The 13,641-nt window shown below is 42.4% G+C and overlaps 1 protein-coding gene across 2 annotated transcripts in view; it reads right to left on the bottom strand.

Moving 5' to 3' along the window:
• The window catches only part of FUT10 (fucosyltransferase 10), a 108,198-nt gene that overhangs the window by 21,752 nt on the left and 72,805 nt on the right, over positions 1-13,641 (bottom strand). For both annotated transcript variants that reach the window (XM_017536108.1, XM_017536107.1), the window contains exon 4: positions 1,155-1,990. In XM_017536108.1, coding sequence (XP_017391597.1) covers positions 1,155-1,990 — 836 coding nt within the window. The remainder of the gene's footprint in view (positions 1-1,154; positions 1,991-13,641) is intronic.

Below are 13,641 nucleotides of genomic sequence, written 5' to 3' on the forward strand. Positions count from 1 at the left end.
AAAAGGAAAATTTAGATAAAATCTTACACATCTATGAGAGTCTGGCATAGGGATGATGGGTGACAGGGAAACGCTATGTGTGGGCCACCTCACTCTATAAAAATTTCAGGAGAAATTGAAAGTAATGTTTCTTTTTCTTTCAACAAATTTCCTTTGAACAAATTCAGTTATACATAAAGTAGGTTCATTCCCATTATAAATAAAGTAAGCAAACAAACACTAAGCACAATCTAGAAATTTGAAGACACTACTAAGAAGTTCATAACAATTTTAGAAAGTTTTATAAGGATTATCCCTATCATTATTTGAGTAGTTTCTCTCTGTATTAGTAAGCACGTGTGTGCTGGAAAGAGAAAGAGTAAATATTAGAGCAGAAAGTGAAATGAAAATGAGTTTGAAAGCAGAGACTGTGGAGTGTCAGTGTGTGAGGTCCTGCAGAAATTACCATATTTCTTTGCCACAGCATTGATGGAGAGGTTAAAGGATTGACCGTGTGGATGATAAGCAGAACTCTTTTTATCTTTCTTTCTTTTTTGAGACAGAGTCTCGTTCTGTCACCCACGCTGGAATGTGCCCAGGCTGGCGTGCAGTGGCGCACGGCTCACTGCATCCTGGGTTCCACCAACTCTCCCACTTCAGCCTCTCAAGCAGCTGAGATTACAGGTACATGCCACCATGCCCAGCTAAGTTTTGTATTTTTAGAAAAGATGGGGCTTCACCACGTTGTTCAGGCTGGACTCAAACTCCTGGGCTCAAGTGATCCACACGCCTCAACCCCTCAAAGTGCTGGGATTGGAGTGAGCCTCCACGCCTGGCAAGAACTCTTAATTTTTTAAGTTTGGGACTTCTTCCCCTTTTCTGTAGCTTTCTGTGTCACTGCCTACCACCTGCAGCACGGGGTCCTCCAGAAGAAACAATAAAGGAGAATGAAGGCCTTCAGGAACAAAGGCCTGTCCAGGGCTTGTAAACTTCACGACAGTCCCAGAAGGTAGTAATGGAATATTCAACCTTCCCGCAGGGCCCAGCCTCTCTGATAGGAATGAAGAACACTGACGAGGTAGCAACAACAGAAGGAAAGCAACAGCCATGCAGGAGAACAGGGAACATCAAGACGGCCAGTCTGGCGGCTCTATGCCTACCTTTGATTTGCTTACCTTTTCCTGAAGCCTGATATTATCCCACACGTTGGTGCACACCATACACTCAAATGCATCGATGTAATTGTCCTGGTTGATGTCTTGCACTCCCCATTTCCGTTTCCTGAGAGCTGTCAGAAGTCGCTGGTTAGAGATCTCACCCTTCAGCTTCCATTCTACATAGGCCTCATACAATCTGTCATCAGAATCCAGTTGTCTGATGTAACTTGCCAGTTCCCTGGGGTGAGAAAATTCTGATACAAGAATAGCGCTTTTGTTACTCGGAAGCCAGTCTCTGATGCTGGGGGATCCGTAATATACAGGGACTACCCCCAGTTTCAGTGGCCTCCAGAACTTCTCAGTGATGTAGTCATCACAAACCGCATTCTCAAAAGCCAGGATAAACTTATACTGTGCAATGATCCTATAAAAGCCATCGGCATCCATAGAGGCTGGATTTTTCAGCTGCTGAGGGAGATCTTTGTTTCGTAAACATTCACCATAGGAATCGACCTCGATGTAAGTCATCAGCTCGTGAACATAGCTGTCCCTGTCTGACGGTGGGTCACAGTCTGACTGTACATACACCAGCGGAGCAAGGCTTTTTCTAAGCTTGTTTTTGGACTGCAGAGGAACCAGGTATCGGAGTGACTTCAGGACTTCAATGCCCTCTAAGTACTGGGTAGTCAGCGGCAAGTGGGAATGCCTGCTGAACGTGGCAGTGTAGTTAAACAAGGTGATGACAGGTTTATGAAAAAGTTTGTAATTGTTTTTCGGAGACTCTTCATGAAAAAGAGCCCAGTCATGATGGGCTTTCCGAGGCAGAGGTAAGCTATCTATGTTAAAGTCAGTACCTAGGAGAAGAAAATGAGATATTCATTAGTATTTCCAAAAGATTACTGGTGCCTACGTTAGGGTCTACCTGGTAAGATTAGGATAAAGAGGAGTCTGAGGCTATGAAGAAGAAGCATGTGGCCAGGTGCAGTGCCTCATGCCTACAATCCCAGAACTTTGGGAGGACAACCAAGGCAGATGAATCACTTGAGGTCAGGAGTTCAAGACTAGCCTGGCCAACATGGTGAAACCCTGTCTCTACTAAAAATACAAAAATTAACTAGGCGTGGTGGTGTATGCCTGTAATCCCAGCTACTTGGGAGGCTGAGGCATGAGAATCACTTGAACCCGGAAGGCAAAGATTGAATCATTGCACTCCAGCCTAGGCGACAGAGCAAGAATCTCTCTCTCAATCTCTGTGTATGCATGTATGTGTGCGTATATATATATATGCACATATACATATATATACACACATATATATACATATATGCACATATACATATATATACGCAAACATACATATATACATATACATATATATATGCACACACATACATATATATATGCACGCACACATACATATATATACACATATAAACATACACACACACACACACACACACACACATATATATATATGGAGACCCCAATCAGGGAGAACTTATTTCAATAACTGAGAAAGAAGAACTAAGACAATAACACAACAGGTAATATACAATTTCTTAAGTATTCCTGACATGGATGATGTTGCAGACACTTGAGTTTATATATAGAGAGAGAGCATGTTACAGTGTCACTGCAAAGCGCCTGGCAGTCAGTCACAAGGCTTTCACCCCAGAAACTACTCAGGGAGAGGATCACCAAAGAGGGAGACTATCATTTCTCATATTATGAAAAAGGAAATGGGAGTCATGTCTGGCCAGGTTCTAAAGAAGAATTCATTCCACTGCCTCCTGCAAAGGGCTTTTTTTCTCTACAAGAAGACAGGAGAAATAAAGAGATAAAGATAGTCCTTTAAAACGAAAAGAGCAAGAGAAAGGAAACCAAAAAAGGAAAGCAACCAGGTTGGCAGGTTGATTAATTGCAAAAAAAAAAAAAAAGTGAAATCATGCAAAAGTAGCCAGAAGAAATATACAGGATAGATTTTTTAAATCCAAAATGATCGATTTCAGCAAAGTACAGTTAATCAATCTTAGTCAAAACGGTAGACAAGAGGCTTTTAAAGACGAAAGAACTGATAATAGCACTATGTTACAGACCACTGCAGGATGGACAGGAATCAACAAGCACATCAAGAAATAAAGAAGGCCTAACAGGATTACAATTATGAGTGATCCTGGCTTCCACAGGATTAATTGAAAAACCTCCGAAACATGATGATGTGCAGACAGAAGTGATGGATGTGGTAAGTGATTGTTTCCTGACTGTGTGGGTGGAGATCCAATCAGGGAGAACTTATTTCAATAACTGAGAAAGAAGAACTAAGACAATAGAACAATAGGTAATATACAATTTCTGAAATATTCCTGACATGGATGATTTTGTAGACTCTTGAGTTTTTAAAAAATAAATATAAGGAAATAGGAAAAAAATCCATCTTCCAATACCCACCAGAAAAGAAAATACCAAATATATACTTACGCCAAAACAAGACTTTATCAACATTTTCTGGCAGCGCTCATAAAAATTAATTATTTAATGCTAGTGTGCACTCCCACAAATAAACTCTTTGGTGCCAACAGTACATCAATGAGAAATCAATTAATCAAGAAAGGCTTTTAAACAAAGATCAGATAAGATTATGTCAGAGGACATATGCTAAGCACAGAGAAACTGCTGAAGAAATTGCCTCTGTTTTGATAATAGACTTTGATTCTCAATCATTGGCAATGAATTACTAACATGTAAAAATGGGCTTATCCTTGTTTATTGGCATTTGCTATATTTGACCTTAGACTTCAAAAAGAATACTCATCCATACACCTGAAATCTAATGGCATATAGAGTTGGATGGCTGGCAGAGGTTAATAATCATTAAGATAAACATGAGGATATGAAAGAGAATGTAAGAAGAAAGGAAACTGACTGCATTGAAGTACAATAGTTGCTACTCAAAAAGGGTCGAAGCTGGTCCAGTGGCCAATGATAGAAACCAGAACCTATAAAATTGAGTAGAAACACAAAGTTGCCACCGATGGCATAACAGACAATCAAGGCCATTTACCTGGGAGAGAAAGTACTAGAGTCCAATCCACAGGAATCAGAAGCATGGATCCACAGTATGAGATAAAAGAGGATTATGATTAAAACAAAAGTGAGTCCAGAATTAACTGGACGAATCAGGCACAGGGGTTTTGAGTGAGTGACTCAAACACTAGTCACTGTCTGCTGCTGCCTGTTAGGTGGCACATGGAAGATTCTTATCCTGGCTCAGCAGGTGTGCACTTCAGCGAAGAGCTCGGATGCAGAACTGGGAAGCAGAAAGACACAAAGCCTGCCTCGGGGGCTTCAGAGAATGGACAGGGCTCAAGTCCCATCTCTGCTGGTCTACATCAGGAAAGAGGAGGAGGAGCTAAAGGCTAGATTCTGTGGCCACTATGTAGGTCCATTAAGGCTGTGCTAGTAATAGGAACAGGACCTATCCAAACCTGCACTAGGTATAATGAGGCCGTCACTCATGACAACTAGGAGACGTAGGCTTTCAGGCTCACTCACAGCTGTGCTGCCATGAGAATCCCCATGTGGGAAGGAAGGGGAAAGGAGGCTGAGATCCCTTACGCATACAATCTATAGTGGCCAAAAATGCCTGCGGAATCTATTCATATGCATGCATGAAGAAGCAACATGCCATTTTAAAAATGAAAATGAGACAGTCTCCTGTATTCATCTGAATGATGTTTAGTTTGCAGGGAGCAGCTCCCTTTAACAGTGGGAGATGCTTCTTAAAAGAGAGGAAAGTTAAAGCGACCTAGCGTTCCAAAAATATTTTCCATGTTTGCTATCTATAAAAGCATTTCCTGGTAATTTCCCTGAGATACATCCACACAAAACACAACCACACATGCATGTACAGGTGCGCAATCACGCCAACATAGGTTTTCTGTTAGATTGTTAGATTCTTTCAAACTAAGCTTCTCTGGAGAAGATTAAAATATGTCATTTGGGCCAGGCACAATGGCTCACACCTATAATCCCAGCATTATAATCCCAGCACTTTGGGAGTCCAAAGCAGGTGGATTACTTGAGGTCAGGGGTTCGAGACCAGCCTGGCCAACATGGTGAAACCCTGTCTCACTAAAAATACAAAAATTAGCCACATATGGTGGTACGTGGCTGTAATCCCAGCTACTCAGGAGGCTGAGGCAGAAGAATCGCATGAACCTGGGAGGCAGAGGTTGCAGTGAGCCAAGGTCACACTACTGAATTCCAACCTGAGTGACAGAGCAAGACTCTGTCTCAAAAATCAAACAAACGAAAACACCAAAAATATGTCATTCTCTCCCAAGCCTATAGCTTCGGATGGTAAATGCTGAAGAATACTGAAATTAGAACCATGACCAATCTGGCCAGGCATGATGGCTCCCAGCACTTTGGGGGGCCGAGGCGGGTGGATCACCTGAGGTCAGGAGTTTGAGACCTGCCTGATCAACAGGGTGAAACCTGTTTCTACTAAAAATATGAAAATTAGCTGGGCATGGCGGTACACACCTGTAATCCCAGCTACTCAGGAGGCTGAGGCAAGAGAATCCCTTGAACTTGGGAGGCAGAGGTTTCAGTGAGCTGAGATTACACCACTGCACTCCAGCCTGGGCGACAGAGTGAGACTCTGCCTCAAAAACAAAACAGAAAAAGAACCATGGCCAACGTAAACTACTTCAGTGGGGATATGATGGCCTAGAACATAAATGTCAACATTGAGCGATTTCTAAAAGGTATTGGATGTGGCTCAGAAACAAACTGAGTTATTTACCTCTCCCCGACTCCAGCGCAATGCCTACTGTAACAGGAGTTGGAACTGGAGTCTATGGAGAAATGGAAATCAATTCATGTATGGTAAATCCATAAAAATGTGACTAACTTATGTGCAACTGGCTCACTAGTTTTCTAGTCATGTTCACTGCTCTTACATTTAACAACTTCAGATTCAAACTTTCATTCCTCTGGGTTATTTTGTGTTTACTGAATTCTGACAAAGGTATTCGTTCATTTAAACAACAGCTAAATAGATCCTTAGTGCTAATGTGCACTGTGAAGGGAATAGCAACTTGGAATACAAATGGAATAAAATGAATGCTGGCACAGGGTGCCAGATTGCCGACGATGGAGACTCAATCTGAAATAGCAGAGAAGCCTGAGAGCAACATACTTTCTGGGATGTGTTTATGCGCCCCTCTCCTTCTGCAGGGGCATGTCCTCTTCTATCATTACTCCTACACAAACTGGTGAAAACAGAAGGCAACATATATTATTAACCTCACTTTACTAACGAAGCATGAATCACTCATCTAGAGCTGAAAACCCCAGGTGGGGACAAGAACGTCAGAGCAGCAAATAAGAAAAGACCGGAGGGATGATTGGCCCTGCTGCAATGTTGATTCCCTGGAACGAGTAACTGACTCTTGATACTTGCAAGTACCCCCACAGAAATGTTAGCTAGCTTTAGCACGCTAATGATGCGGAAAGCCCAGCCTGCCTTAATTTGGAAAATAGAAGTGTTCCTGCAGAACGCTCTCCAAAGGTAACAGTGTGCCTGCCGAATGCTCTCCAAAGGTAATCTGTTTTTAAAAATAATCTCTGCCATAAAACTGTGTGTCCTTTTGTGAGGCTGAGGCAGGAGGATTGCTTGAACCTAGGAGTTCAAGGCCAACCTGGGCAACATAGTGAGACCCTGTCCACAAAAAAAATTTTTTTAAACTAGCTTGTTGTGATGGTGCATGCCTGGAGTCCCAAATCCTCAGGAGGGTGAGGCAGGAGGATCATTCGATCCACTGCACTCCAGCCTGGGTGACAGGGCGTGATCTTGTGTCAAAAAAATACAAATTAAAAAATTACCATTATTTTCTGCCAAAGGTGGTGATTCTTCTCGGGACCTGTAATGGCGTAAAAAGGGAGAAAGAAAGGATTCTCCCTTGCTTGCTGACCAACCCTCACATAATCCCTCAAACCTTCCTGTCCATCTGCTCAGGATCCCTGCAAGTGAAACTCATTTCCTCTTCTTCTTTGGAGTGAGGGTGGAAGTTCACTCATGTCCTGACTACCCACAATGTCCAGACCGACTCCAGATCATATAAGGACCTGCCACTCAGCAACACTGCCCCAGACCTGAGTAGCCCCTTATCCTTCACATGCTGAGCCAACACTGTATGCCGGCAGATAAAGTTGTTTATTCCATTCATATTTTCCCTGGAATGATTTCAAAATACCAATGCCAAATTCCTATAAGAAATAAAACATGATATACATGAAAGGTTTTGCTCTTAAAAAAAATCTCCACCAAAATGTGTCAGTGTCCCAATGCTTCACATAAACTCATCTCTAAAGCAAAGAACTTAAAGCAGAGACCTCCTTTCTGGTGGAGAAAAATTTCTTCCAGATACACCAATGTCCCCCAACACACCTGCCTTGGGATTTAAAACACTAGCCTTATTAGTACAACACTCATTTGCCCAAGATTACAGTACTCTCAGCAAAACCTGGGTTCGTAAAGAGCACAGAGTCAGCTTAGCACTTTTTCTAAGAGGAGGCTACATGAGTCACTGACTTGCCAGTTGCACAGCTCCATGCCCACCCTTCTGTGCTATGTTTCTTATTGTATGGAGCTGACTAAAACCCTGCAAACTTCACTCTTCGGGCTCCCTGGACAACTGGCTTGCAATTAGGTGCTACAACTGGGAGCACTATAGGAAGACTGAAGGTGGAAATAATACAGACAGGAGCCAAGGAAATATTGGGTAGAAGAGGGCAGAGTCCCTGGCATGGGTTCTACCCTCAAGCTTGGACCCTTGGCTCTAAATGAGAAATTTACATCCCTGCTTTCCCATCAGAATGTTGCTTTTTGGCCTACCCTACCCGCTATCCTGTGCCTATAAATACTCCAAGCTCCACTGGCAGAGGAGCAGAGTAGCGTGGCAGAAAAGGAGAGAAGGAGCGTCTGAACATCAAGAGAAGAGGCAGCTGGACATCAGAGACTACAGTCAGAGAGGAGTTTGGCCAGGGATGGTCAGAGAGGAGTTTGGCCCAGGACAGTCATAGAGGAGTTCAATTGTTCCCCAGCCAAACTCCAGGGGAAGATTATCTTCCCACTCCATCCCGTTTCCAGCTCCCCATCCCACCAAGAGCCACTTCCACAGCTCAATAAAATCTCCACATTCACCATCCTTCAAGTCCATGTGACCTCATTCCTCTTGGGCACCAGACAAGGACCTAGGTGTAGGTGCAAGAGGCTGTCACACTGAATCTCCACTGAGCTTCTGAACATTTACCTGTCCATGGAGAGCAAATGCTAAAAGAGCACTTATTGTAACACATGCCCTCTGGGGCTCCAGAGGTCACAGGCAACCCCTAGACACTGCCATGGGCTGGTACAGGGATTGTTCCTGCAGGCGCCCAAAAGCACTTGCCCCGGCTCCTGCACCTGCTCACCTGCATGCTCCCCCTCCTGCAAGGGGTTTGAGCATGGTGGCCGAGTTAACAAGCCACCCCTGTGATAAGATCAGCTGTGGCATCAAGGAGTAGTGGCAGTGGTGACATGAGCTGGGCAGACAGTGGTGACAGCAATAGTAGCAGTGACAATAACCTGAGAGTGCTGGCTAGAGAGTTCTCTGGTTAACTCAACTGCAACAATGGAGCCTCAGAGACCCACTGGCCCACAGTCTGGGCAATGCTACCTCTCCTGTGCTTCTACAGCCCAAGCGTAGCAGGGATTTCCTGCAGTTACTCATTCTATGTAAACTTCTCCTCCTGTCTTTTGCTCCACCAGCCCTTCAGCCCCTTTGTAACCAATTCTTGTAATACATTCCCACTATGTGAAATACCTAGAATAATTTGTTTCCCTATCAGAATAGGATTAATACAGAGGTCCATTTCAAAAGCTTGGAATTTCCATCTGATCACAACTGATTATCCCAAGTTCTGCTGCAAGATTTCTCTTGTGGTCTTGCTCCCTGATTTTTCTAAAAATACTATGTTTCTTGGTTCTATCCCCTTGCTACCACCATCCTAGGCTTCTATTTTCCCTTCCCTTCATCCACCTGGTGATAATGCAAAAGAAAAATGCAAACCTTTTATTTAAGAAGGAAAGATACAAAATCAGAAGATGAGACTCCTTTTAAGAAAGAAACCGTGAAAATACCTGAAACCAAAAACACATTCCCCATTCAGGTATTGTGCTGTAAATTCCTTCTCTGAGCTAAGAATTAAAATATACGGAATACTGAGACCCAGGTAACTCCAAAGAATAATCAGGTGGGGGTGAAGGTCTCTAGTAACACTGACTACATTCTAATTTTATCTCAAATTACAAGTCCTCTCCACTGGGCTTCTTGACAATTAAACAGAGATAAAGACTTTCTTTTTGTTAGAAGATTTTGCTACAGAGCCTTTTACCCAACTGAAGTGAAAGCCATAGCCACAGGATGTTAAAGCTCATGAAACAACTGGCAAAATATGACTATTATAACGAGTAGTAATAGTTCATAGATTACAACCATTGTTAATCACCTCAGCTGTAACTAAACTTGCAGTGACCTCACTTGAGTTTTTTTCTCATTTCCTGCTTTGGATAAAATCGTTTGTTTCACAAAGCTCAAACAACATCTAGTGTTTGAGATAACTATGAATAGTGCTACCTCCCTGTTAGAACTTCCTAGAATAAGCTTAAAGCCAATTAGAGTACTTCTGACAACTTCAATATCCCAGCACAAAACAAAATTCAGTTTCTTTCAATAATTAGAAAAAGTGAGAAGCAGGTGTTGGGAAGAGGAGAGGCTGTGGGAAGAGCAAACTGAAAACAGAGGAGAAGTAACAGTTTAAGGCACTCCCCTTCACTCAAGGAAATGGGCTGAGATGGTCTTAAGGCGTTGACAAAGCCAAGTAGGAGTCCCAGAACGTTCTGCAGAACTGACATGAAACTTTCATGATGAGGATACATAACTGTCTAGAGGGTGTGTGACCACCTCTTATTCTTGGTTATTAAAGGCTACATTCAGATGTATCACACTCTAGTTAGTTGGTTAGTTACTAAATTGGATTGACTGACTGATTGATTAACTGATTGACTGAGACAGGGTCCTCACTATGTTCCCCAGGCTTCTCTCAACCCCCTGAGCTCAAGTGATGCCTCCACCTCGACCTCTTCAAGTGCTTTCTATTGCAGTCAACGTATCTGCAGACAGAAGACAATATTACTAACTCAAAGAAGCACAGACATTTCTAAAAAGCAAGGTTTTACTGACTCCTATTATTTGAAAAGCATTAAGCTGAAAACTCTGGGACTTCAAAGATGAACAAAATAAGCCCCAAGGTATATTAGGATTATGAATGTAAATGTTAAACCATTAGCCAGTATTCAATCTAGACTAACAAAAATGCAATGGCCATGGCGGGAGAAAGGAGTAATTATTTCTTTTTTTTTTCTTTTTTTTCAATTTTGTTTTAATTGCATTTTAGGTTTTGGGGTACATGTGAAGAACATGCAAGATTGTTGCATGGGTACACACATGGCAGTGTGATGTGCTGCCTTCCTCCCCAAGGAGTAATTATTTCTGACTGATCAGAGTTTGCGGCTGAATTACTGATAGGTACATAGAAAACGCAGCAATTATGAAAACTGAGACCCAATTACACAATTATTAACTCAGGGCAAATAAGAAAAGTAAGCAGCGTGCTCTCTGGTTCACCTATGAATATTATTTGCATAGTCATAACAATGTAAAGAGGGAATGTTGATCCATCAAACATGATAATAAACTGTAAGTGGACAGGGGATACAGGAAGAATGAGTGTGCATGTGTTGAACAGGAGAGGGTAAAACAGTGATTCCTCATCTTCCAGCATAGGGAGTCAATGATAATGCTTAATGGTGAAAAATCATGAAATACTATCAGCATGTTATTTAGAGATCTGATGATAAAAACCAAGAGTCAAAAAAATTATTGAAAGTACTTTTTTTTTTTTTTTTAAACAGCGTCCCCAGGCTGGAATGCCACTGTGCAATCTCAGCTTACTGCAACCTCCCTACTGGGTTCAAGCAATCCTCCCACCTCAGCCTCCCCAGTAGGACTATAGGCGCACGCCACCACTCCCGGCTAATTTTTTTATTTTTTGTAGAGATGGGGTTTCACTTTGTTCGTCAGGCTGGTCTTGAACTCCTGACCTCAGGTGATCCGCCTCCTTCGGCCTCCCAAAGTGCTGGGATTACAGGCATGAGTCCCTGCACCCACCTGAAAGTAGTATCTGAGAAGATACCCATTTGCTATTGAAACGTGGAATACATATAGCTTTTGATAAAAATAAAAGTAAAGTGAACAAAAGACTATATGGGAAAAGTAAGTCTTCTTCCCCATGTCCCAGCCATCTAGGTCCTTTCCCTTTGTTAAAGTTCCCTTTGTTAAGATCATAAAAATAAATAAATAAATAAAAGGTGGGGGGGTGGCCAGGTATGGCGGCTCACACCTGTAATCCCAGCACTTTGGGAGGCCGAGGTACATGGATCACCTGAGGCCAGCAGTTTGAGATCAGCCTGACCAAGATGGTGAAACCCCATCTCTACTAAAAATAGAAAACATTCACCAGGCGTGGTGGTGCACACCTATAGTCCCAGCTACTCTGATCTATTTGAGGCACAAGAATCACTTGAACCCATGAGGCGGAGGTTGCAGTGAGGCAGGATCACTCCATTGTACTCCAGCCTGGATGACAAAGTGAGACTCTGTCTTCAAAAGCTAAAAAAATGAATAAATTAAATTAAATGGAGGGATGGATGGATGGATGAAGGAAGAAAGGAATAAAGAAAGAAGGGAAGGAAGGGAGGGGAAGTTTATCCAATTAAACTATGATATAATGCTTTCTTATATCTAGAATTTGTATTTATAGTTACTGAAAGATCTCTTTTAAATTTACTTATAGATTTTTATTTATCACTCTTGTGAATACTTAGAAAAAATGTAAGTTAAATTGGCTAAAGTATCAAAACGTCTTCAGAGCATAACTCTTTTGAATCACTTTTTCGATGTTTGATGTCTGTGTTTTTCTACACAATATTTTGCTCTGTAACATTAAGATTGTTAGCAATACAGCACTGGTTAGGAGTGCACTGCTCTCATCTCTGAGATTTGCCTCCAAGCCACTGACACCCATCTTCAAGTTTTAATGTTGATGCTTTCTTAATATTACTAAAAGTTGTCAAAGAAAGTTTTCGAACACCAACCAGACTCATATTCTTTCTAGGGTTTTTTTGTTTTTGTTTTGAGATGGAGTCTAACTCTGTTGCCCAGGCTGGAGTACAGTGGTGTGATCTCGGCTCACTGCAACCTCTGCCTCCCAAGTTCAAGTGATTCTCCTGCCTCAGCCTCCCGACTAGCAGATATTACAGATGCCCACCACCATGCCTGGCTAATTTTTATACTTTTAGTATAGACAGGGTTTCACTATGTTGGCCAGGCTGGTCTCGAACTCCTGACCTCAGGTGATCCACCCGCCTCAGCCTCCCAAAGTGCTGGGATTACAGGCCTAAGCCACCGTGCCTGGCCTAGACTCATATTCTTTTGTCAAACGATCATGAAATGGTGTGTTGATGGAAACATCAAAGGGCTGAAGTTGTCCCGTCATTCCAGATGGAAGAGCAACCCAGTTCATGTCCACTCAGGCATTCATACTCTATCACTGCTGCTGCCCAGCTGACAAAGATGGGCGGGAGGCTGTCAGTTGCAAAATACATGTTGATTTCAGAGATGTTCAAATTTAAAAAGGAAAATAAATATTTTTATAATTAAGGAAAATCTTTTCACATACATGAAAACATACACACTGATAGAAACCTGGTATTATCTGTGTAACTACCATGGAAATACTTCTATATCGATGCATATAAAGCTACCCTATTTTGGAGAATGATCACATGGTATTATTCCATTGTATATATCCAGTCAGTCCAATATTCTCCCAATTATTCCACTTTGTGGTGCAAAACGCAAATTCTGAAAAGTGGGTAAAGGCCGGGTACGGTGGCTCACCTGTAATCCTTGAACTTTGGGAGGCCAAGACAGGTGAATCACTTGAGGTCAGAAGTTCAAGACCAGCCTGGCCAACATGCCGAAACCCTGTCTCTACTAAATATACAAAAATAAGCCAGGTGTGGTGGCACTTGTCTGTTATCCCAGCTACTCAGCGGCCGAGACATGAGAATTGCTTGAACCCAAGAGGCAGAGGCTGCAGTGAGCCGAGACTGCACCACTGCACTCCAGCCAGGGCAACAAAGCGAGACCCTGTTTCAAAAAGAAAAGTGGGTTAAGAAGCAGTTATTTTTCTAAGTTAGGTGCATTATATCCTAAGGCACTCAATAATTGCTGATATCATCAATAGCAACTAGAATTTCAGTCCATGTGTCTGCCCGAGACCCTTGGCTGGAGGGACATTTTACAGAAGTCAATACTGAATGCGGCAATCAATC

This window comes from Cebus imitator, unplaced genomic scaffold, assembly GCF_001604975.1.
Source record: "Cebus imitator isolate Cc_AM_T3 unplaced genomic scaffold, Cebus_imitator-1.0 Scaffold5, whole genome shotgun sequence".
Taxonomy (NCBI): Eukaryota; Metazoa; Chordata; class Mammalia; order Primates; family Cebidae; genus Cebus; species Cebus imitator.